This window comes from Podarcis vaucheri (genome assembly GCF_965113315.1).
Source record: "Podarcis vaucheri genome assembly, chromosome: 1".
NCBI lineage: Eukaryota > Metazoa > Chordata > Lepidosauria > Squamata > Lacertidae > Podarcis > Podarcis vaucheri.
This window is the reverse complement of record NC_138759.1, coordinates 23861900-23883166: the sequence shown is the minus strand read 5'-3', so window position 1 is coordinate 23883166 and position 21267 is coordinate 23861900. Positions and strand designations below refer to the sequence as shown.

The 21267-nt window shown below is 40.9% G+C and overlaps 1 protein-coding gene across 1 annotated transcript in view; it reads right to left on the bottom strand.

The window, feature by feature from the left end:
• Positions 1-877: 877 nt before the first annotated feature.
• TRIP11 (thyroid hormone receptor interactor 11) overlaps positions 878-21267 on the bottom strand; it is a 37342-nt gene continuing 16952 nt past the window's right edge. Inside the window, exons 11-20 of the mRNA XM_082231983.1 lie at positions 20988-21128; positions 20494-20687; positions 17892-18055; positions 17587-17690; positions 16846-16945; positions 7259-7340; positions 5662-5776; positions 4974-5099; positions 4562-4706; positions 878-3175 (exon numbers count right to left, since the gene is read on the bottom strand). Of these exons, the coding sequence (XP_082088109.1) occupies positions 2955-3175; positions 4562-4706; positions 4974-5099; positions 5662-5776; positions 7259-7340; positions 16846-16945; positions 17587-17690; positions 17892-18055; positions 20494-20687; positions 20988-21128 (1392 nt within the window). The 3' untranslated portion in view covers positions 878-2954. The remainder of the gene's footprint in view (positions 3176-4561; positions 4707-4973; positions 5100-5661; positions 5777-7258; positions 7341-16845; positions 16946-17586; positions 17691-17891; positions 18056-20493; positions 20688-20987; positions 21129-21267) is intronic.

Genomic DNA, 21267 nt, shown 5'->3' with positions numbered 1-21267 from the left:
CCTGATCCAGCTCCTGTTGTTCATAATTATTTGCAGTTACTTGTGGCAAACTATGGATGTGCCTAATGCACACACAGTTGACAGGTATGAAAAAGTGTCTGCATACTGATTCAAATGTGTATCCAACTGACACCCATGACCATGTATCCACGTGCAATAAGTTATTGATCTGTACTGTTTCACTCTTAATCAGATGTGCATTTCTGATATGCACCCACATTCTAGCACAAATAGCCATGTGCACAAGACAAAAATATTTTATCCAACTACTTGAGCCAAGGCAGTTGCATGGTTTTCAGGTTTTCTTCAGGCAAGAATAAAAGAAGTTTTCTTTACAAAATTTCACTTATCTCCTATATTCTTATTGGAAGTGTTCTAATAGGACAGGGTATTTTGCATGCTATAATGCACTCTGTGCCGGAGCGGGGAGAGGAATGGGGTGGAGGCATCTAAATCCTATGTCAAGGAACAGTGGTTTTTCCAACCTGCATAAATTATGAAACTTCCATTATAATACATTCTGATTCGTTTAATAATTGAGAAGAAAAATCCCACATTCTCATCACATTCTGAGCTATTGTCTGGTTTTGTAATGATGACAAAAAACTTAAGATAAAAAGGAAAGCTGACATTACCAAAATGTTGAATTTTGTGCCCAATTCAGTACACTGAACTGCATGAACATGAAATCACACAACCATGGCAAGAAGTACTGACATACAAATGCAAAATCCACCGTGATGTGAAACTTCCTCTGTTCTTATGTCTGCTTAGTTTCATTTATTGCAGCATTAACAGTAAGCAATTTTAAGAACTGTATGCTAAAGCAACCACACAGATATAAAACGTATGCGACAGAAAGAAGGCACACAACACATATTTTAAGTTTTCTTTATAGTCCATTGGAAAAATTATAGCCATTCTATAAAGTTGGTTTTTCAAGGAAAGTAATGTTTCAAGTGGCCTATAAACTCAACATTAAGATGTGTGAAGAAACCATTTGGAAGTTTATAGATTAAAAGTTCATACACTTCCGATCCCTAACCTATGTTTGCCTTATTTGCAAAAACCCCAATCTACAAAAACAGAGTCAATGAAGAATGTTGGGGATATGAAATGTCAAAATGTAACACTTCATTATGAATATAAACTCATGAAACCTTGCCAGAGATTCACCTATGTGGATTTAGAATGCTATCAATAAATATAAACAAAAGGCTTTGTGATTCATTGATTTGGCAGCTTCCAGGCAACTACATATCCGTGATTCAGTCTATACTTACAATTCAAACTGCAGGGCAAAAACTAAGATACACAGGAGAAAAGGCTGTGAGTTCTAATATAGAACTTACACAAAATACCTTTCAATACCAATTATATTATTAACAATGGCAGAAAACTCAAGTTTTATAGGAAAAAAATGACACTTCAAACAGATGTTGTGTCTCAACTTATTTTTCCAAGGTGGCAGGAACCCCTTTCATTACATGTGTCAATACACTGACACACTCAGTATAAACTGTGCAAGACTGTGCAGCAAAATTTACAGAATTCTACTAGTTCTTACTACTAGACCTATTTACACATATTTGGAATAAGCATCTTCCTTTTAAGCTTTATACATACGTTCATACTTGGAATCTTCAATCAATTCTGTAAGTATAAGCAAGCATTTCTTAAATATACATTTTGAACCATTAAAGTATTGCATATTTCAACCACACACACCATGAATATACATAGGGAATATCAGGTTGCTTATTAGTGGTCAGTCACTAAATGTTGATATGCAACAAAAAATAAAGGGAAAATGTCCCCAAACTCCTTATTGCTGGTTAGTTTTGAGTTTTCATTGTTCCAAGTAGCTACTAGGAGCTAAGAAACTCCAGCTGAGGTGTTACCCATTAATAACATTTATGGGGTGTGAATGTTCTTGCACACAAAACAAAAACCCGCAACTATGAAGCCTCAGAGAACTTTAACAGAAGCAACTTCTTTCACAGATACCAGCCCATCCTCCATATTCAAATAAATTGGCTTTGGATTATGCTGAATTTTTGGTCAACACAATTATGATCCTGTTATCTCCAGCATTCCTAAAAAAATGACTTGGTCAGCTGATGCCATTTATTTGGGAAACCTCCTACTTGTACTTTCTCCTTTCAGAGGATCGTGTTGCAGTACAACCCATTCTGCCTCAAGAGAGGATACTTGACCACATGAACACATTCTAGATCAATACAACACTGGATAATTCAAAGCAAGTTTCCTCCCGCTTTATGAAGGGAAGGCTTTTCCAGACTGAAATGCCACGACTGGGCTCAGTATCTGAACATCAGTTCAAGGACTGGGAACATATGGCCCCAGGCTCCCTCAAAACAAACAGCAGATTGCATTTGTTTCCCCATCATTCCAGGCTCCAGAAGGCGTTGGCTGGAATCAGTGAAGTGATACTTAAATGGACCAGATGCATCCTGGATGCTGTCTGCATCCTGACACTGAGCTGGATTCCTAATGTGCTTGCAGCCCTTTCTAGAGAAGTTGTGTCCTTTTTATATAAAGGCACTCTATGTAACACCTCATTTGTCAAAGAAAGAAACTGCATACATGGTTGGAAAGCCTTGAACTGATTTGTTAAGTTCTCCAATGCTAACCTGTTATTTCACATGTAGATCAGCTTTTTCAATTTGAAAGTTAACTCGGCAAACTAATATAGGAAGGGTTATTTTTCTTGTGATGGTTACAACATCCAAATATTGCTGGATTAGTTCCAAACTTCACTTTTAAGGGGCCAGGAGAAAGACACACAAAGCAACTTACAAGCAATTGAAAATGAACAAACAAACAACTTTTTACAAAAGGCCTCTTTGTGGTATATTATATAAACTCAGGGTTTTTCCCCCCCTTTCTCCTTAAAGTGCTTCTATCACTGCCATCCTTGGACCCAGAATTCTCTATTGCTTTAGCAGGTCTTTTAGTACTGCCCCAGCACTAGCATCAGGCGCTACTGGCAAAGGTGTGAAAGTAGGCAAAGCATCAGAAATGGGTTTCATAAGCAGATGTCCTGATCCGCCAGTTCCAAGATTCGTTGGGGTGATGAGAGGGACTGCTGCTGACCGGGGCGCAAGGAATGGATTTGCATCTGGTCTTCTGGTGGTTCCTGAGCCTGTTGGATCTGACAGAAAGTGCAGTAGTAAAATTATTATTATTATTAGTAGTAGTAGTATTTAAAAAATCATTCTTACAGGAAAGTCATGGCCTAAAAAGTGTCGTTCTTAGAAAAACACCCTAACATAATGAGACCGTACCCCCATCCATCTACACGTGCAGGTCATCCACCTGAGTGACCAAGGCAGTGTTCCAATCCCAAAAGTAGATCTGAGAAAACCTAATGCGTTGTTTTCCCCTTCCCTCTTTCCAGGGCCCTCTCACCACAGCCTCTTTCAAAGCCAGGAGTACCACTTCTTTCCCCAAGGGGAACCGATTACTGCCGCCACCCAACAAGCTATTAGTTACAGCCAAAGGCTATCATCGTTCCTTTGCACTTTGAACACCGCAGACACACCCTTGTGAAAATCATGCAAATAGTAAGCGCGATGGTCTCTGGAAAAGCAACCCCCATCAAAAGATAAATACATTATCAGTTGTGTCATGAATAATCAGATCAGTGTGGCAAGATTCTGCACACACAAAGATTTCCACCTGGAGAATTCACAACGCAGTTGCAAGACCATTTTGTGTGACTGAGACCTTGTAAAGATTTAACTACAAGCCTGTGAACAGAAATGTAGTTTTTCTTCTAAAAGAAGAAGAAGAAGAAAAGTCTGTCAGGAGTTAACGTCAAGGTCACAGATAAATCTTTTGCTCACTGAGTGAAACCTTGAAAGAATGCATTTATGTCTGATAACCTATTCTTAATATATAAAAGAAATCTTAAAAACCCAAACAATTCAGGGATATAGAATGGGTGTCTGGTTCTATAGGACAATAATCCTGTTCCTGTGTGGACAAAGTCCCTGTGAACATTTCGTCCAGACAAGAAAACTGGCTGACTGCCAAACCAAATATGGCACCTTCAAGCAACGAGTACAAAAGGCATATAAAACATAAATTTATTTAAAAATGTAAACTTTCAAAGATAAGCTTTCAGACTGGAAATTCTCCAGCTTTACTGCAACAATTTGAAACCAAACATTCACAATGACTAAAGTTTAGTTTCAAAGTTATATCAAAAACCATATTCTGCAAGGCCTATTTAACTCATCCATCAGCATCATACAGTATTTATTTGTTGCTACATTGCAACCTGGAAATCCAGGTTAAAATTCATGGCCTTGCAGTAAAAAAAATGGTAGAACAGTGGCTTTCAGGTCACACAATGGTTATCGCTTTGCTGTCCCCAGCTGGAACCTTGGCAAGGAGAAAATTCTTCTAATTTTATTTGTCATCCTCCTTACACTGCACATCCAAATAAATATAAACTTGGAAAGACAACAATCAACAAGTCAACACTCAGATTCAACGTAACATTTTGTGTATTAGGAATATAAAAATACGCTACCTGCAATGTTGCTAGAAGGACTAACAGTGGCTTTGCTGATTCCTGTTGATGCTAAAGGTTTCATGTCATGAACAGAGAGTTTTGGTGGGGGAAGAGTTGGACGGGATTCAGTTTCAAGGAACTTCACAAATAGCTCTGAGAAAGACTGAACGGGTGGAGACAAATTAACCCAATACAAACAACATTTCTGGAAATAAATGATATATACCTGGCTCATCTGTTCAAGATCTTGCACAACTATCCTAGTAGCAATATGGTTCTAATTTTAACACAATCGAGTTATTTGACACTGGTTTTAAAATGCAAACACCTTCAAGCCTTCTGCAAGTGTAACAATGACCTAGGTTGATAGCAATTATAATATGGAAGTCCTGCATTTTCTATACAAAAGCAGACAATGGAAAATACTTACACTGTTGAAAACTGAGTGATGGGTTGGTCTCAGAGGTGTGTTGGGGACACTCTTTGATCCAGCACCTCCTCCACCAAACCACCCAGTCACCCATCGAGTAACACCTTTTTGATCTTCTGACAGCAACTAGAGAGCAAATTAAAACAAAAAGAAAAGGTTACAATCCATACCTACTTCTAACACTTAGTATCAAACAGAATCTTTACTTCAATTTTATTAATGAACAAACCAACCAAAGTTTGTTTATAAAATTTACTTGTGTAAAAATTTCAGCCAGAACAAAAACTATATACACCGACACTTCTGAATAAGTGTGCATGCACACGAAAGCTCATACCAAGAACTAACTTAGTTGGTCTTTAAGGTGCTACTGGAAGGAATTTTTTTATATACACAGAGAAAGCTAGTTTCAAACAGACAATATGGACACGTATGTAAGAATTTAAGCCACACCATCAACATCAACATATGTAGTCCTTTGGTGAATATTTGCGTGTTTGAATGGATTTTATATTATTAAAATAATGGTAAACATTGTAACATGTTTGGAAAATATACAACTTGTTCCATTCCAGAATGGTAGATGACTGGTTGTCCTTGGGGCCTAGCCCAGCAAAAGAAGAAAGCATGCTAGTGTATTGATATTGCAGGAGAGGAGGAAAATAACAATGAGACATATCAGAACTACCTGTTCTAATTCTTCCTTTTTTATTCCCAGGATACTTCCCATCAGCCTTAGCACTTCATGACGTTTATTCTTTGGGGTGTGGAAATGTCCAACGAAGAGATTCCTCATCAAGACTCTACCAAAGGGGACACAAAAGCAGTCAAAATATTGCTTGGCACTGCTAGTAACAGAGAGCACCTTTTGCACTCCAAAGCTTTGCTTATTATGGCACACTATCATCCTGATGATTCATCTGTACAAAGACCATGAGGGGAGCCCAGCTGAAGAACCATCTCAGCCCCAGTGACAAAGGAAAAGGTAAAGGCATAAAGCGGACAGGCAAGTTAAACACCTGTGCAAAAAGGTAAGTCAAGTTAAGCATGCGTGTGAGGAAAAGGTAAGTACTGCCCAGATATTTAATTCATTAATCATCAGCTGAAGTTGTAATGAGGCCATCTTGTGCTAGGAGCTAAATCCCAAGGGAATTTATGGGTCAGGAACCTTATGGGATATAGTTCCGTAGAAACAGTTTTCACAAACTGCGGTAGCAGGGAATCCTTGTGTGATTGTAGTAAACATCAGCCAGAAACCTAGATTAAAACCTTTATTTTGGAAACGGGGTGAAAACTAATATATAGTCCTATGCTGACGCTATGGCACAAGGCTGAACTGAACATCTCTCTTTATTCTCAGGGGTGTACTTAGGGTTGGTTAGGTTGGCCCCCACCAAGGGTGCAGGCCAGATGTGTGTGTGTGTGTGTGTGTGTGTGTATACAAAATTCACGTCTCTCAACTCTGGTTCCAAGTGGCTAGGCACCCACCCACCATCTGTGCCTTCCCAGGTCAATCCTCCGCTGCTCTGGGTGGCTGGACAAGGCATGCAGACTCCTCTGGGTGACTCGGTGGAGGACGTCGCAACAGCAGGGGGCCCTCCCTAATTAGCCAGGTGTTGCTATTAGAAGTGTGAGTGGAGTGTTCAGAAGGGCTCAGAAGGAAGAAAGATGGAGAGAGCCAGGGAGAGTTGCAGGAGAAAGAAAAAGGGAGGGAGGGAGGGAGGGAGGGAGGGGGGGAGGGAGGGAGGGAGGGAGGGGAGGGGAGGGGAGGGGAGGGGGCAGAAGGGAAAGCAGTGAGCAGAGGGAGGCAGGCAGGAACATGGGACTGACGAAGGAAGGGAGGGAGGTAGAGCATAGCGGACCCGACTCCAATGGCCACTGAGGCAATGTGTGAGAGGCAACAAAAAGCAAACTTTTTGAGTTTCTGGTTCATGGTCTCTCCCAGCTTCGGAAGCACTGATACAGCTCCTTGCCAATTGGGGACCTTTTTAAAAATAATCTGAATGATCTTTAATCAATTATTCAGTAATAAGTCAATTGAATGTCACAGCCTTAATAAAAAGGGGGTAACATTAAACTAACTTTTACTCACATTAGACCCATTAAACTTAATGAACTGAGCTTAGTCATGTTCATTAATTTCAGTGAGTCTAAGTAAAACTTAATTGAATAACCACCCAGCCTGTTTTAAACCATATCAGATGCCGCCACAGCCATTATTTTACTGTGCAAAGCTTGTACTTCTCCAAATAACTTCAAATTAAAAACACTTAAAAATCACTCACTTGTCCACTTTTCCTTCTGTGCTGTTTATGAGGTTCATTAGCTTATTCTGTGCATCTTCTAACATTTCTTGTTTGAGTTCACCTACAGGAGGAAAAAACTTTTGCTATAATAATTTTATAAACAAAACTGATGTACTCATTAGGGGTCCTAGCGGAAGAGTTTCTCAAAAATATGTGCTGTGCAAATATGAGTTTAGCTTCCCTTTTATCCATTCTGCTGAAAAATCATGGGTCAAAACTCTATCCTATTTTTCCATCCTAAAATGGCAAAAACTGAGATTTTACAATGGATCGTGTTCCCTAGCTTTTGCTGATACAATAAAAGCAAGGCAAGGATTATAATGATGCCTTTTTGCTTTTTACAGTTTGAAGCAATCTGTCCAAATTTCTACCCAATGAAAAGGATTGTAAATTGGCACAAAGCAAATACTACGTAAGAGTTGTTTCAGAGAAGGGCGATACATGTGGAAAAAGCTTTACTTTTCAATTTGTGTTAAAATACCTGTCACATTACCCTGACATAGGCTGTGTTCCCAAGTCACTTCAAATGATTTTAACTATGGCTTAATGCAAAACGAGCAGTGTGCTGGTACACACTACTCAAAAGCTTCTACTCTGTTGCTCCCTGGCTCTTGGCCATGCTAACAACAAACCAAGGTTTGGGAGTTGTTGCTCACAGGGCAGCATGGCCAGGAATGGGGAAAAGCAAAGCAGGAGTTCTGAACATCAGCATGATCCTTGTCCATTTTAGCCCACAGTTAGACACTGTGATTTAATGCAACATGCGAACTGAGCCACTGAGTGGAAGAAGTCAGGGGCAGCAGGACAAAATCTAAAACACATGGCTAAGGACACATTCCATGCAACCTTATTTTATTTATTTCACAAAAATTATACACTGTTCAATTTTTAGAAAAAAGCAACACTCAAAGCAGTTTACAGAGAGTGTTAAGTAAGATAAATCTGGGCTTAATAAACCAGTATATATTTGAGCTCCACGCACAGCCTCTTTGTTCCTCTATTCATACAAGCAAGGAAATAAGCCAGGAAGCCACAATGAACAATAGCTTTACATTACGTCCAAACAGGGAACTATGGCTAATGGCATCCAAACAAGCTAGTGTACAAAATCATGGTTTAAAATGGACTTCTGCAAATTGGTTTAACATAGCTCCCATATCAGACTGCATGAGAAGCTGTGGAGAACTGCAGCTTCCTACCTAGCTTCCCTCTCACCCAACGGGACTGTGCGTGGGTGCACAGAAATTTTGCATATCCTGGTTGAATAAGCTAGGATTTGATAATTCAAACAGTCATTGTGAGTACATGTTGAATTTTTGTTTAAATAGGTCTGGTGGACTACATATCTTTTTTAAAAAAAGATTTTTATTTTTGAAAGTTTCTTTTACAAACTACATTTACACCTATGATTCAAGATTCACCATTTGAGAAGATAAGATTATAAGGATCAACAACCATTTGGCAGTATTTAATAAACTCTTTGGGCAACTATATAAGAATGAAGCTTTAAAATGAACTGATTGGTGTCCCAACTAACTCACCCCAACAATGTCTGCTTGCGCAATGGAACTCCCCCACCTTCACATGCAAACTGTATCCTCCCCAAACCCGCTCTGGAAGGTTGTGAGAAACCCCAGAACAGTTTTAGGGAGCATGAGGGCAAGTTCTGTTACACAAGTGGAAATTCTTGTGCTGATGGAATGAGTTACTTGGATACTACCCACCGGATGTGCAATTAAAGAATAAAAAAATAGGCAAGGCCAATTTTAGCTAATGTTAGTATAGTCAGATGGAAATGAAGTATTCAATCACCCCTCTGTCTTTTCTTTGATATAAATAAAACTACAAAAGTAAAACCAGACTAGTGTATCAGACTAGGACTGCAGAGATTCAAGTTTAAATCTGTATTTGGCTATGAAGACCTCAGTGAATGACCTGGACCACCTTCTATCTTTCAGCCCAACCTACATCACAGGGATGCTGCGACAATAAAAGGAGGTGGGAGAATCATGCCCAGTACCTCAAGCTGTTTGGAAGGAAGGATGAATATAAATGAAACAAAAGAAAAAGAAAAAGATGTATTGATAAATTATTGCTTTTATAAATGATATAATACAGTATTCAGTTTGATATTATACATCTACGATTAATTGCTAGGCTGAATCCCCGCCTTAGCTGTGAACTCCAAGCACCTTTTCTCCACTACTGGCTAATTTTGCCATAATATCTGTTTCTGAATATAATATGATGCAGGACAGAATAGAGCCAACATTCAGCATGGGCTTCTGTAGACGAGATATTTACAGTGTTCTCCTGTAATCTGTTAACCATTTATGGAAATTCAAAAACCTGCATCTGGTCTTTCTTATGTTTTTCCATTAATATAATTTGTCCTGCCAAAACAATCCATTTAAAAAGCCTTCAGCAGCTTGGGCCAACAAATCTGTGTCTGGGAATGTATCTGGCCACTGTTCAACAGGACATTATATGTTTTCTTGTACAAATAAGATCTTTTTAATTCAGTCTCATTTTTTTTATACTAGCATTCGTCATGTCTGATGGTTTGGGGGGAGGGAAGGAGAGCTCCAATCCCATCCCCAACCCAACTCAATACACACCGCCACCCTGAATTCATACTGTTAGTGTGCATTAGAGCAGGGGTAGGCAGACTTTAGGCCTGTAAAATATCCTCTTTTTTTTAACAGAAACTCAAGATCTAGCAGGCAAAGCCAGGTACAAGAGACACAGAATTAGAACACAGTGCCCCCAAGAACATTCTGAGCATAGGAATTTGTTTTCGGTACCCAGACTGAACTGAGCTCATAGTCCTTCCTTTCACATAAAAGTCTGCTCCTGGTTACCCCTAGTTTTCTTCATTTCAGCATCGTTATTTAAAGAGGGAAATGTGCCTGCAGTTCCCAACTGCTAAACAACTGAGAGTCAGAAATCCTTACTAATCTATCAAATCACTGAGAGATCTACCAAGAGGTCCTGATCTACTTTGTTCTCCATCCTTCCTTCTGCAGACATTCTCTCTTGTCTGTATGACTCTCCTTGTGGCACAATTCCCAAAATGTTGACTATTACTGCTAAGTTAGCTACCCGGAAAAAAATTCTTCAACCCTCCCCAATCCTTACCCCCCTTCATTCCACAAATGGTAAAGATGGTCTCCATCTGCAACTTCTTCTACCTACTACATTGACAGCCATTAAAAAAAGGAAGAATGCTAGAGTGAAAAGTAAGAGATGCAGAATTCTTCTATCCCCAGCCCTCTCATCCATCTGAAGCCACTGCTACAAGCATAGTCAAACCTAGTTCTAGTTCCTGTTCAACTCAAACTGACCAAGAATGCTAAGAAGGATAGAAGCGTCCAAATAAATAATGCTCTTCCCTTCTGGCAGATGGCAGCTGCTGACAGGCAGATTAGGAAGAGAATTTCCCCTTCCCCTATTGCTGTGCTGTCTTCTTCCATCATCAATGGGGTAGTTTTGCCCGTGCCCAATGCAGTGCTTTACTTTTCTCTGGAAGGAACAAATTTACAAAGAACGAAACATTCAGATTCTTTGCCTCCCTTTAGACTGAAGACCTTTTACTTTCTTACAGAACACAGTAGCACCATGGAGAATCCTCAGTGCTTATCTGCATAATGCTTCCCAGTGTCCTATTTCTCATTCACATTAGGGTAATGCAAGGTCTGACAAAAGAATGATAAAGATAGGAGATGCTGGGAACTAGTTATTATACACATAGTTATTCAGCCTCGAAGGTTAATGGGCGACACTCTTCTTGTGGCTTTTGAATTCTAAACTTAAATTAACAGGGGTCTCCTCCTACTATATGGATACAGAACAGCACCTGGATATTGGACTGATCAAAAGATTTGGTTCATTGCTCAGGCAGATAATCGTGTTGTATGTTTAGAACTTTTAAGTTTATCAGCACAAAAGTGTTTTGGCTTCGCCCGACTCTACATAATTTAATGACCTGCTTGGAGAAGGGCTTGGTGTATTTTAATTCAAACGATACTTTCAGTTCTTTCAAAAGCTACTCAATCTATTCCTTGCAGATCCCTGCAGTAAGATGGAGTGATGTGTAGTACTAGGCAGCAACATTTACCATGGGTGACTCTTTGGGTTCCTGTTGGAAGATGTCTGCTGGTATATAGCAAATGGATCATAGGAACTGTTTTGTCAGTATTTGCCCCCAGTTGCTGCAGGGCTAGGGCACAATCTTCATTCCTGCCCTTGTTAACAAATGGCATCATAATGGTATAAAAAAAGCTGCTACCGACAAAGTTATTTCACTGAATATTTGACCAGCCAGTCAATTTAGTTCACTATCTGATTACAGCAAGACGTTGTGTGTGCCAACTGCAACAGGGCATTTCAAAAGGTAAAAAGGGGGAATAAACATGGAGCACTTTGATATTTGGTTGCAGGATGCAGTGACATTATCCTACTTCAGCTATAAAAATCCAGACTGCAGTCACACAGCTGGAATTTAGGGCAATGTTTATATAATCAAGGGGTAAATATAATAGTTTTATTGCAATGTGGCGGCTGATTTGCCATGGCCAAATTTCTTTACACCCTCAAAAGATGAGGAAGGTGAAGTCTTTTAGTCTGTTAAAAAAAAACTTCAAACATAAGGGGAATCCTCTAAGAGCTTTTATATCTTTTGAGATTCCTTGCCTAACTGGGAAGCATGATTTTAAAAAGTCTTTAAAAATTACAGTTACATTTTTCTCCCAGCCCCCCCCCCAACAAAGAACAAAGAAAACAACCAGACAATGCAGCAGAGAGAAGACTGGTGTGACCTGGAGGATATTCTCTCCTGAAGACAATCCAAATTCAGCATCTCAACCATCTCAACACTGATTAAAAATATAAAATTTGGAGCATCTGCAAAGGTCATCAGCCCTGAGCCATCAAGAATAACATAAATGATGGGATGCGGGTGGCGCTGTTGGTTAAACCACAGAGTCTAGGACTTGCCGATCGGAAGGTCAGCGGTTCGAATCCCTGTGATGGGGTGAGCTCCCGTTGCTCGGTCCCTGCTCCTGCCAACCTAGCAGTTTGAAAGCACCTCAAAGTGCAAGTAGATAAATAGGTACCGCTCCGGCGGGAAGGTAAACGGCGTTTTCGTGTGCTGCTCTGGTTCGCCAGAAGCGGCTTAGTCATGCTGGCCACATGACCCGAAAGCTGTATGCCGACTCCCTTGGCCAATAAAGCGAGATGAGCACCGCAACCCCAGAGTCGGTCACGACTGGACCTAATGGTCAGGGGACCCTTTACCTTTAAAACTGAAACGAAGATCAATTGCTTAACACTCTCACCCAGCTTAACAGATACTGTTAGCAGCAGCATTTTTGCACAGCCTTGCTCACAGGACTGATGTGATTTGCATGGGGACTACCTTGCGTGGACCAGTCTCCAGAAATGTGCACAAGTGCTGCTACCCTTAGATCGTGCCTTGTTACTCAGAGACATTCAAAAGAGCAGGCCACAGGGACCTGACAGAACTCCAAGGACTATTTTTGCAAATCCAATGGTTAATGGAGCATCACGTTAAAAGAAAAAGGTAACTCCCCATAACATGAAAGCATCAAAGGCCAGAAGGGAGACACAATTATAGATTTGCATGATGAAGGATCCATAGGGTTTGGCAGTATGTTTGGATTGGCTGATTATATTCTCCAGCACCTATTATGAGAAGGGTCTATTAAGGCACAACTAAGTTACAAATAATTTTCCCACAAAAGAGCCTTAATTATGTTTTGCTAAAAAAGAAGTCCCTATTAATACCATTGGCCTGTCCTATCAAGAAACCATTAATCTTAAACTGGCTTATATTTCATTTCAAATTCTGTCACAAGGCAAAAACAATTACCGCTTTCTTTGTTAAAAAAGAAAGAAAAAAGGTTTCTCCTGGCAAATCCTTCTACTGTCTGGCCAAGTTGAGTGTTAAAGAAAATACATTACAAAAACATTTAATCAAAACTTTGGCGTTCTTACCGCCCCCACCCCACCCCCGGCCAAGGAAGCTTACATTGTAAGCAAACCCAACATGAGATTCTGTAGATTGGATTTATGCGTACAAGGCACAGCAGGGAAGGAGGGCACCTTAATTTTACAATTTACATTATTGTTGGCACGTGAGTGAATTTGTAAGCAAATCAGAGACTCTAATTGTTTTTGGAAAAGCGAATTCATGAGCCCTCTCCAGGGAAAAACAGCATTTACCTTCACTGTGGCTCCACACTACTTAGTAACATAGCACACACATACACACAACTAAACAACCAAACAACAACAAAACACACATATATAGCTTATATGCCAAAAGAGCTTCTGTTGTTGTTGTTTAGTTGTGTCCGACTCTTTGTGACCCCATGGGCCAGAGCACGCCAGGCACTCCTGTCTTCCACTGCCTCCTGCAGTTTGGTCAAACTCAAGTTGGTAGCTTCAAGAGCACTGTCCAACCATCTCATCCTCTGCCGTCCCCTTCTCCTTGTGCCCCCAATCTTTCCCAACATCAGGGTCTTTTCCAGGGAGTCTTCTCTTCTCATGAGGTGGCCAAAGTATTGGAGCCTCAGCTTCACGATCTGTCCTTCCAGTGAGCACTCAGGGCTGATTTCCTTCAGAATGGATAGGTTTGATCTTCTTGCAGTCCATGATTCAAAAGCATCAATTCTTCGGCGATCAGCCTTCTTTATGGTCCAGTTCTCACTTCCATACATCACTACTGGAAAAACCATGGCTTTAACTATACAGACCTTTGTTGGCAAAGGTGATGTCTCTGCTTTTTAAGATGCTGTCTAGGTTTGTCATTGCTTTTCTCCCAAGAAGCAGGCATCTTTTAATTTCGTGGCTGCTGTCACCATCTGCAGTGATCATGGAGCCCAAGAAAGTAAAATCTCTCACTGCCTCAATTTCTTTCCCTTCTATTTGCCAAGAGGTGATGGAACCAGTGGCCATGATCTTAGTTTTTTTGATGTTGAGCTTCAGACCATATTTTGCGCTCTCCTCTTTCACCCTCATTAAAAGATTCTTTAATTCCTCCTCACTTTCTGCCATCAAGGTTGTGTTATCTGCATATGTGAGGTTTTTGATATTTCTTCCGCCAATCTTAATTCTGGCTTGGGATTCATCCAGCCCAGCCTTTCGCATGATGAATTCTGCATAAACATTAAATAAACAGGGAGACAATATACAGTCTTGTTGTACTCCTTTCCCAATTTTGAACCAATCAGTTGTTCCATATCCAGTTCTAACTGTAGCTTCTTGTCCCACATAGAGATTTCTCAGGAGACAGATGAGGTGATCAGGCACTCCCATTTCTTTAAGAACTTGCCATAGTTTGCTGTGGTCGACACAGTCAAAGGCTTTTGCATAGTCAATGAAGCAAAGTAGATGTTTTTCTGGAACTCTCTAGCTTTCTCCATAATCCAGTGCATATTTGCAATTTGGTCTCTGGTTCCTCTGCCTCTTCTAAATCCAGCTTGCACTTCTGGGAGTTCTCGGTCCACATACTGCTTAAGCCTTCCTTGTAGAATTTTAAGCATAACCTTGCTAGTGTGTGAAATGAGTGCAATTGTGCGGTAGTTGGAGCATTCTTTGGCACTGCCCTTCTTTGGCAAGGCAGTGAACCATGAAATGGCTTCTACACTAGGCTTTAAGATGTTGAAAACATTTTTGTGCATATTAGCTCAGTAATATTTGCAACTCTGTAAGGTAGGCCATTTATTATTCTCCCCATATATCTCCTATTTCGATTCTGCACATGGTTCGTTCAAAAAAAGGCCCATGATATTCCACTGCTGTTTGGCCAAGACAAGTATGACATCTCTGGAATATAGTCCACTGTTGTTATCAGGGACTGCACATGTTCAAGTGAATATAGCTAAGGAAATATATAATAATTTATTATTTATACCCCGCCCATCCAGGGAAACTGGAAAAACGAGAGCCAAACCAGAGACCGCAAATCAGGTGACGTCATGGCAGGTCGTCAGTCTCTGTTCAGACACACAACACAGCATGTGAATACCCCAAGGCAGCAGTTCACCATCCCTTCTCTACAATTACACATTCCTCCAGTATGCTCATTCTGACAAGGGCACTTTTTTCTCTCTGGGAATGTTGGTCCCATTGGGGAACCTTCCACCTTCTAGGCAGGTATTAGTTGAACCACTTGCAATTTAGTTACATGACTGATTTAAAAGTGGGAACTTTGAAATCTCTTAACATGAGGAATATAGGATAATATAGATCCAAAGCCATGTGTGATTGGAAAAGGCACTTCCTTTGTGCAGTGTTCTCCATGCTGCCTACCATTCCAACTCCTGGGGTCTCAATCCCATGTCATTTCAGAGGCACCCTTGGCCTGCAAAAGCAGATTTCTAGGGGGCACAGGAGGCTGCAGTGGAAAACTGGAACGCCACTGGTGTTTTCCTAGATTGAATCACCAACTAGCTAAAAGTTCACCCTTGCAATATTGTTGAATTTCTGGCAAACTTTTCTGTTGAGTAGTTCAGAGTAACATTTATGTTCGGGTGCACACAAAAATGGCTACATACGTATATGTCTATTTACATGTATAAGTATATGTGTATGTATATGTATATAATTACAGGTAGGTAGCCGTGTTGGTGTGCCGTAGTTGAAACAAAATAAAAAAGATTCCTTCCAGTAGCACCTTAGAGACCAACTAAGTTTGTTATTGGTATGAGCTTTCTTCAGATAAGTGTGCATGCACACGAAAGCTCATACCAATAACAAACTTACCATAGTTGGTCTCTAAGGTGCTACTGGAAGGAATTTTTTATTATGTATATGTATATCTATATGATATAGAGCTGCATTTGGAACTCCAACTGCTGGGTAAACCTACTCAATCTGGCTTCTATTGTTCCCCAGCCCCCCACCATCTAGTACACCACCCAAAATTGATCTACTTTTGCCTAGCTTGTATTTGTTCTTTCTCCCACCTGCCCAGGAACCTGTGTGTTTTACCTTACAACCGAGAGAGACCCGGTAAGCAGCTGGCTTTAGTATCTCCAGAGATGCAGAATAAAAGCTGGTGAGGAGGGGGGTGAAACCACTTGTCTGCATTTGGCAAAAGTCTAAGGGCTGCATCCAATGGGGTTCCACTGGTACAAGATTGACATTTCCTTTCCTCCCATCCCAAATCTGCTCCTGAGGGCCCCCCATACCCTCTAGAGTTGATTTTGCGGGTGCAAGGGAGGTTGAAGGGGATGAAAGATGAAGAAGCTCCATTGCATGCAGAACAGTCCAATGCACCGGTGGAGCTGCAGTGTTAATGGAATGTGAGAGAAGGAAGCAGACATTCAAATGAGGCTCTGCTAGGTGTTATGCAGGCTTCAGTTTGCACCAAGGCCTCCTGTTTGAATAATTCTGGAGGTCTCGAAAGCTTGCACACTGTTTTGTGACATTTTTGTCGGCCTAGTAAAAGGCACTGCCACCAAAATGGATTATATAATTTTTTCTTATAGGCCAACACAGATCTCTTCCGGTTTGGGTGCATTGCGTCCAAGTTCTGTTACCTTGTTTTTTAAGGTCCTCAATTTGATCCTCTTTAAGATCCAGCTGCTCTGCTAGCCTTGATGCGGATTCTAATGCTGCGTTTGCTTCCTCCAGGTTTTCCTGTGAGATGAGGTAGATCATTCATAGCAACCATATACTGCAATAACTATGCTATCAATACAGCACAACAGAGTCTAAAATCAGGCTAGCCAAATGGATTAAACACATACATACTAGTATAACTTAGGTCAAACTTTTTAAAGTTTTCTTTAAGCATTATATTCCTTGAGTGATGCCACCAAAATGGGTGAATTCTTGCTATATGTGATTAATAGAGCAGAACGTAATTTCTGGGTCTTGTATTCTACAGCTGCTGGGATGGCCTTAAATAGTTCACTTCACCTCACTGCATGGCAGGGCTGACCCTTGATTTATATAAAATTGTGACTGCAGTTTGATTTACTGCAGGTCTACCACCTATTTGCAAACTCTCAAGGCATACACCTTTGCAAAAATCATGTTCCTCACCTATGGGAAGAATTTTGGTTGGTCTTGGCTTGCAGAAAATATTTAACGACATGATCAGGCAGATTCTATTCCTCTCTCAAATCCTTTCCCCCAATATTTCCTCATACCTTTCTATAGCAATAATCTAGTATCTTATTTCTGCTGCCTTCCACCCTTTCCCATCTGCTGCTGTGGTTGTTTGCCATGCCAGTTAAAAGAAATGAGGCTGTATTATAGAACCATTTCAACATTACCTGCAACGAAACTACTTTATCTTCTAGTTGCTCTACTTTTTTCTTCCATTCTTCCGTCTGCCTTTGGTGTTTCTGTAGCTCAGCTGAATACATAGCTTTCTCTTCTAAAAATAAAATATGTACACTTTTACTTTTATACATATATATGTGTGTGTGTGTGTGTGTGTGTTTAAAAAAACAGAAACCTAATTATGAAGAGCAGATATCTGGGAGAATATCTCAGTTTTATCACCAAAATACTATTAAGTATATTTTTTAAATAAGCTAGTATGAATGCACTCTTATTTCTGGAGGAGTTAACTTACCTTGCTGAAACTGCTCTAGCACCATCTGCAGGTTGGCCAGGGACACAGCATACTGTTTCACTTGGTCCTGAGAAATTGTTAGCTGCATGACAGTTTCATCTCTTTGCCTGGTAACAAAGTTCAGCTGTTCTTGCAAGGATTCCACCTGCATGCTAGCCTGGTGGCTTGAAGTAAAATATGTAAAATCAACCAGGTTATTTTAAAAACACACACCAAAAAACCTTATCTTCTGCTGCCCCTGGATCTTTCAGGGGTCTGGATATCTGGCAGTTGTCACCTCGGCTTCAAAATATAAACATGAAATCAGTTCCTGCAGATATTCTTTGCAGGAAGAAGAGTTTACACTTTTCTTCTATCTTTCAAAAAAGGTTTTAAAAAGTTAATCAAATTTGGTTGAAACTACTCTCTTCTGGAAGCAATTCTAGTTATATATAGGTATTTCATTCTCTTCAGACTTAATATAACTCAGGGGAAAAGAGGGATTAAAGTGACACACGCAACAGAAATGCCAGTTTTTATAGGCAGATATTAAATAAATGATGGGACGTGGGTGGCGCTGTGGGTTAAACCACAGAGCCTAGGACTTGCCGATCAGAAGGTTGGCAGTTCGAATCCCTGCGACGGAGTGAGCTCCCGTTGCTCGGTCCCTGCTCCTGCCAACCTAGCAGTTCGAAAGCACGTCAAAGTGCAAGTAGATAAATAGGTACCGCTCCGTCGGGAAGGTAAACGGCATTTCCGTGTGCTGCTCTGGTTCTCCAGAAGCGGCTTAGTCATGCTGGCTGTACGCCGGCTCCCTCGGCCAATAAAGCAAGATGAGTGCCGCAACCCCAGAGTCGGCCATGACTGGACCTAATGGTCAGGGGTCCCTTTACCTTTTATTAAATAAATTATACGAGATACTAAGCTGGCCTCTAAAGAAGAAAGTGTATTTTCAGTTAGATGTTTTTTTCTTTTCTTGGATTGTTTTGATTGTAAACTTTATGGAAAATACAAATAAAGGTACAAAAATGTTAAAGGGCCAGTGAGAAAGCAAGTGCTTCCCCACTTGTATGTTTCTGCCATTTGAACGAGGAAGTTGAGAAGTCTGTAACAGCTCAGCTGCATCAAACCAAGAGGGACATTAAAGGCTAGCATCCTGCCTCTTTCAGTGGCCAGCTGAGAACTTCCAGGTATGGGGACAACGCTCCTCAACAACAGGCAGTCAGACGCGATTCCCCTCTTAAGATGGAGGTTCCACTTAGCTCTTTTTCAAATCATCTAGCCAGTGACCATCGGCAAGTACAGTGGTACCTCGGGTTACATACGCTTCAGGTTACAGACTCCGCTAACCCAGAAATAGTGCTTCAGGTTAAGAACTTTGCTTCAGGATGAGAACAGAAATTGTGCTCCGGAGGCGCAGCAGCAGTGGGAGGCCCCATTAGCTAAAGTGGTGCTTCAGGTTAAGAACAGTTTCAGGTTAAGAGCGGACCTCTGGAACGAATTACGTTCTTAACCCGAGGTACCACTGTATTCCATAAATGAGATCTGTTGCTTTCTTTGATCCATCAGCCAATCACTTTCATTGTCAGGCCGCAAGTTCCAGTGTTATGAAGGAAAATCCCCTTTTGCTCTCTATTTTCTTGACACCATTTTATAAAACCTCTTTCATGTTCTCTGTCTAATCTGAAAGCCTCCAGCACTTAAAGCCTTTCTTGTGCTTTACCGCATGTATAGATCAAACAAGGCCCTTCAGCTCCCACCCTAAAGAATAAAACACCTCTCTCTACCATGTGTTAAGATATGACTTATCCTATTATTGATGCACCATCTAGTTCAGGGGTTGTCAACCTGGTCCCTACCGCCCACTAGTGGGCGTTTTAGGAATCTAGGTGGGCGGTAGGCGGTTCTAGGGCACAAGCTGAATCCTCCTTCCATCAAGCACTGGTGGGCGGTAAGGAAATTTTACCATCAAGAAAGATGCATTCGTGGGTGGTAGGACTACCCCTGATCTAGTTGAAAATTTCAGGACTTTCACCCAACCCTGGTTCAAATTCCCTCGCAAACCACACCCCCCCTTTCAGACATTAACCTAATTATAACTTATTCTGGGCAGGTTAAACAAGTGAAACCACCAGCATTCCCTTTTGCCTTTAGAGAAGGAGGGAAGGCAGGCAGAAAGGAGGGAACAATAAGAATGATAAAAATGTACGAGCGGGCCCTGTGTTGCAGTTCAAAGTCTGAGCATGATGGCTGTAGTATACTGACACTTTAATTACCGTATCTTTTGCACCATAACACTCACTTTTTTCCTCCTAAAAAGTAAGGGGAAATGTCTGTGCGTGTTATGGAGGGAATGCCTACAGGTGGCATGCCTACGGATTTTCCTCCTCTAAAAACTACGTGCGTGTTATGGTCGGGTGCGTGTTATAGAGCGAAAAATACGGTACTTTCTGAAAGAGAGCAAAGGAAGAGACACAAGTGCCAGTAGGACTTCTGGACAAAACCATACAAGGGTGTTCTCACATCACCGCCCATCTCAATAGGATGTCTGGACCAAACATTTCAACAAAACTAGCTGCTGACTAGGATTCTGGGTAAAGGCTAAAGGAAACAAAGTTATTACCTGGCATTCTCCACTGCAGTTGATGAAAACTGCAGCTTCTCTTCCAAAACCTGGACTTTCTTTTTAAGCTTAGATTCCCGATCCTCAGCTGCTAAAGCTTCCCGTGTGGAAGTGTCTTCCCTTTCTAAAAGGTGATTGCGCAATCTCTCCAATTCTTGATTCAGACGCTGCTCCTTATCACGTAAATGCTGTATCTGTATAATTAATTGAGGGCACATTGCTTCAGTTTTTCTTATTCACCCTCAGCTACCCACTCTTTCATTCACTCAATTTTCATCCTTTGATGGTGCCACATGTTTCTACAGAGACTTTCCCTGGTACCCAGAGTCCCCTGCCTCCTCACCCCCAATTAACCCTGCAAGGAGCATTATATTGCAACCTGCAGACCAGGTTGTTGTGTGTACTTGGATTAGGGGTGGGTGTGACATCCCTGAGAGTTTGTTCAGTTTGCAAATATGCCCACAAGCCCCCAAAGGTTGGCAACTCTTGCATACCTCATTCTGTAGGGCACTAGTCTCCATTTGTTTCTGCTTCAGTGCTAACATGACTTTATCTCTCTCTTGCTGAAAGGCAACAGCCTTCTCCTGCATTGATTTTGCTTCATTTAACAGCTGGTTCAGCTCTCCTGCTTTCCCCTTCCAAAAATAAAAATAAAGAGAGGTTATTGCATTTTAAAGATCTATCATCTTTTAATGTTAAAGGTGCAGCAATGTGCCAGGGGACTTGAAAGGATATAAATGTGGATGTACAGTAATAAATTTGAGAATTAAACTA